Here is a 2,500-nt window from a genome sequence, read left to right on the forward strand (position 1 = left end):
TAATAACAGGAACAGCAGCAGCTTTCACCTTCAGTTTTGGCAGCGTAGCCTTAGGCATCACACCTGAACTGCTGCCAACTTCCACCGAATTTTGCCCTGCCAACATCACGCTGCCACCTCCCCCTGATTCACCTCCAGTTCGGTAATATTTCTTATAGAATCATTTGAATAATCTTGATAGGTGTCTTCCCGTGATATGATAATCCAGCTGCATTTTCTTCGCATACAGTAGGTCTACCTTATATAACGGGATATGCCTGTAGATTCCAACGGCCTCATAAATACATGTGTCCCCCAGAGCGTCTGACCTTGAGTACCCTGAGAGGATTTTCGGGCTTTCGTACACTCAGCTGGGGCCGCTGGGCTTCGCAGTGGCTCTGGTGGTGGGCGTCTTCGTTAGTTTGCTGACAGGTAAGTTTACAACATGATAATTTGATGGAAATTATTTTTTCTTACCCATTATTTACACATATTGAAAAACAAATACAAAATTATATCTACCTACTGCAAGAGGCATTTTTCCCCCATTAGGGTTATCTTTAAGGTAATCTTACTTTCGGATTTTATGGTTGTATGCTTAACGGTCTTCCTTTTCCTACACGGAAGATTTGTATTGAACTTACGAAAAATACGTATACTTCAGCTTTCGCGTGAGTTGGTATTCGCACAACACAAATCCCACTGAACATAAAACGCACAGAACACAAGACCCAAATACCACAGAACCTAAATAACACAAAAATCACAGAACAAAAATCCTACTGAACACAGAATCCACAGACCACAAACCCCACGGAACATAAATTTCACAGAGCACAAAACGCACGGAATACAAAACACAAAAGTCATATTTGTTATAACATTAACCGAAATGTCGTTTTCTCTCAAACAAAGGCATTAATCATTATTCTCTCACGGGTTCCAGGTCGGAATCGGGGAGTGCGCGTGGAGAGATCACTCGTGCACAAATGGGTCAGATGGAGCCTCCCTGACCCAAACAAGGTCACGGACAGGGTCACAGCTAACTCGCGCAGTAACAGCATTTCGACGCGGTTTTAAGTTTTAGGACACTGCGTCTGTGATGCTGTTTTGTTCAAAGTTCTGTGGCGTGCAGCAAGCAGAACGTCATACGTCTCGGCGCCCTGTGTATGTGAGCTCATATCAGTGTCTTATAATGTGATAATCTATGTGCTGGGTACATATTGACCAAATTGTAAGATGACAAAACACTCGGAGGCCCTGGTGGGTCAGACAATCAAGATAGATACCGCTTTAGGAAAGCTCGAAGATACCTCAAAGGAAAAGAGGTCAGACCTCAAATCTAGGCGTATAGTTTACCTTGCGGCTCTTGGGACGATGCATGTATAGGTGAGACAAGACGAGCACTCCACGAACAACGAATCGACCAATACCGCAGCGCTCTCTGATGTCATAGCAAGAGGAGCGCCTTCGTTGTTCACGTCGACACCGGCGACCACCGCTCCAAGTGATCCCAAGCCTCCGCCATAAAATGGGGCCCGTCCACGACAATGGAAGGTCGTAGCAGGTTGTGTTAATACGATCCCCTTACAACTTACACAGCACGACGGGGAGCCATGAATGAGCCAAGCCCGTCGAACGGTTAATCACCGATATGACCTGAATGCTCAACACTTGTATATTTACACCAATGTATCTCTTGTTTTTATACCCTGAAGAAGCAATAAAGCGAAAAGGCCTTCGGCATAAATCATGCGCCTTCTTGTTCTTAATTCGCTATTTTATTCAAAATGATAACCTATGAAAAAATGTCCTTGGTGCTATGGTCTAAATGTATTCAAAACGTAAATGGATCCGGTCACAGATGACATCATTATTGCCAGGTTAATTTGTAAACTTGCTCTCTGATTGTAAATTTGGCAACTACTAGTCTATGATTAAAGTTTTGTTTATATGAGGGTTCTTTGAATATACCAATCCCAAATATCGTATCATTATTGTTATTATTGTTGTTGATATGTGATTACTGTTCTTACCTGGGTTTTTTTTCTTTTATAATTAACGGACTCTATTGGTTCTGTCAACCACTTAATCATCTAGCTGTAATGTTAGTACGGCAATTACTAGGGCGTTTAAACTGTGAATGTCAAAAGATGAATGGCCCCCTTTTCAACTAACTCCCACTAGAAAATCCTTAAAACAGCCTTGGTTTGTATGTACAGTGTTTTCTTTTAGCGATTTAATTTCCGTAAGAGACAGATAATGCAGAGAGAAAAGAAATGTTAATTGATAGGCACGTGTATAGTGGCTGTAGTCCGCAGTATGTTTGATAGGTGGCAAAATTTCCACCCAAGTTAGTCTGTTATAGTTACGGTAGTTAGGTGGTGTCGTTTTCACCATTAAGTCTTTACCATGTGGCCTCGTCTTTGCCCATGAAGCATCGCCCTCATCTTGTGGCATCGCACTTATCATGTGTTAAAAAGGGTGGCGTCAAATTTTTCGAGGAAAGCATCGTGATCTG

General features: G+C 42.4%; 1 protein-coding gene across 2 annotated transcripts in view; it reads left to right on the forward strand.

Annotated features, from left to right (window-relative positions):
- The window catches only part of LOC119582795 (sodium-dependent multivitamin transporter-like), an 11,451-nt gene extending 9,518 nt beyond the window's left edge, over window positions 1-1,933 (forward strand). For both annotated transcript variants that reach the window (XM_037931358.1, XM_037931275.1), the window contains exons 11-13: window positions 1-142; window positions 299-411; window positions 926-1,933. The exon at window positions 1-142 is cut by the window's left edge and continues 16 nt beyond it. In XM_037931358.1, coding sequence (XP_037787286.1) covers window positions 1-142; window positions 299-411; window positions 926-1,059 — 389 coding nt within the window. In that variant the 3' untranslated portion in view covers window positions 1,060-1,933. The remainder of the gene's footprint in view (window positions 143-298; window positions 412-925) is intronic.
- Window positions 1,934-2,500: the final 567 nt, after the last annotated feature.

The sequence above is a fragment of the Penaeus monodon genome, chromosome 1 (assembly GCF_015228065.2).
Source record: "Penaeus monodon isolate SGIC_2016 chromosome 1, NSTDA_Pmon_1, whole genome shotgun sequence".
Lineage (NCBI taxonomy): Eukaryota > Metazoa > Arthropoda > Malacostraca > Decapoda > Penaeidae > Penaeus > Penaeus monodon.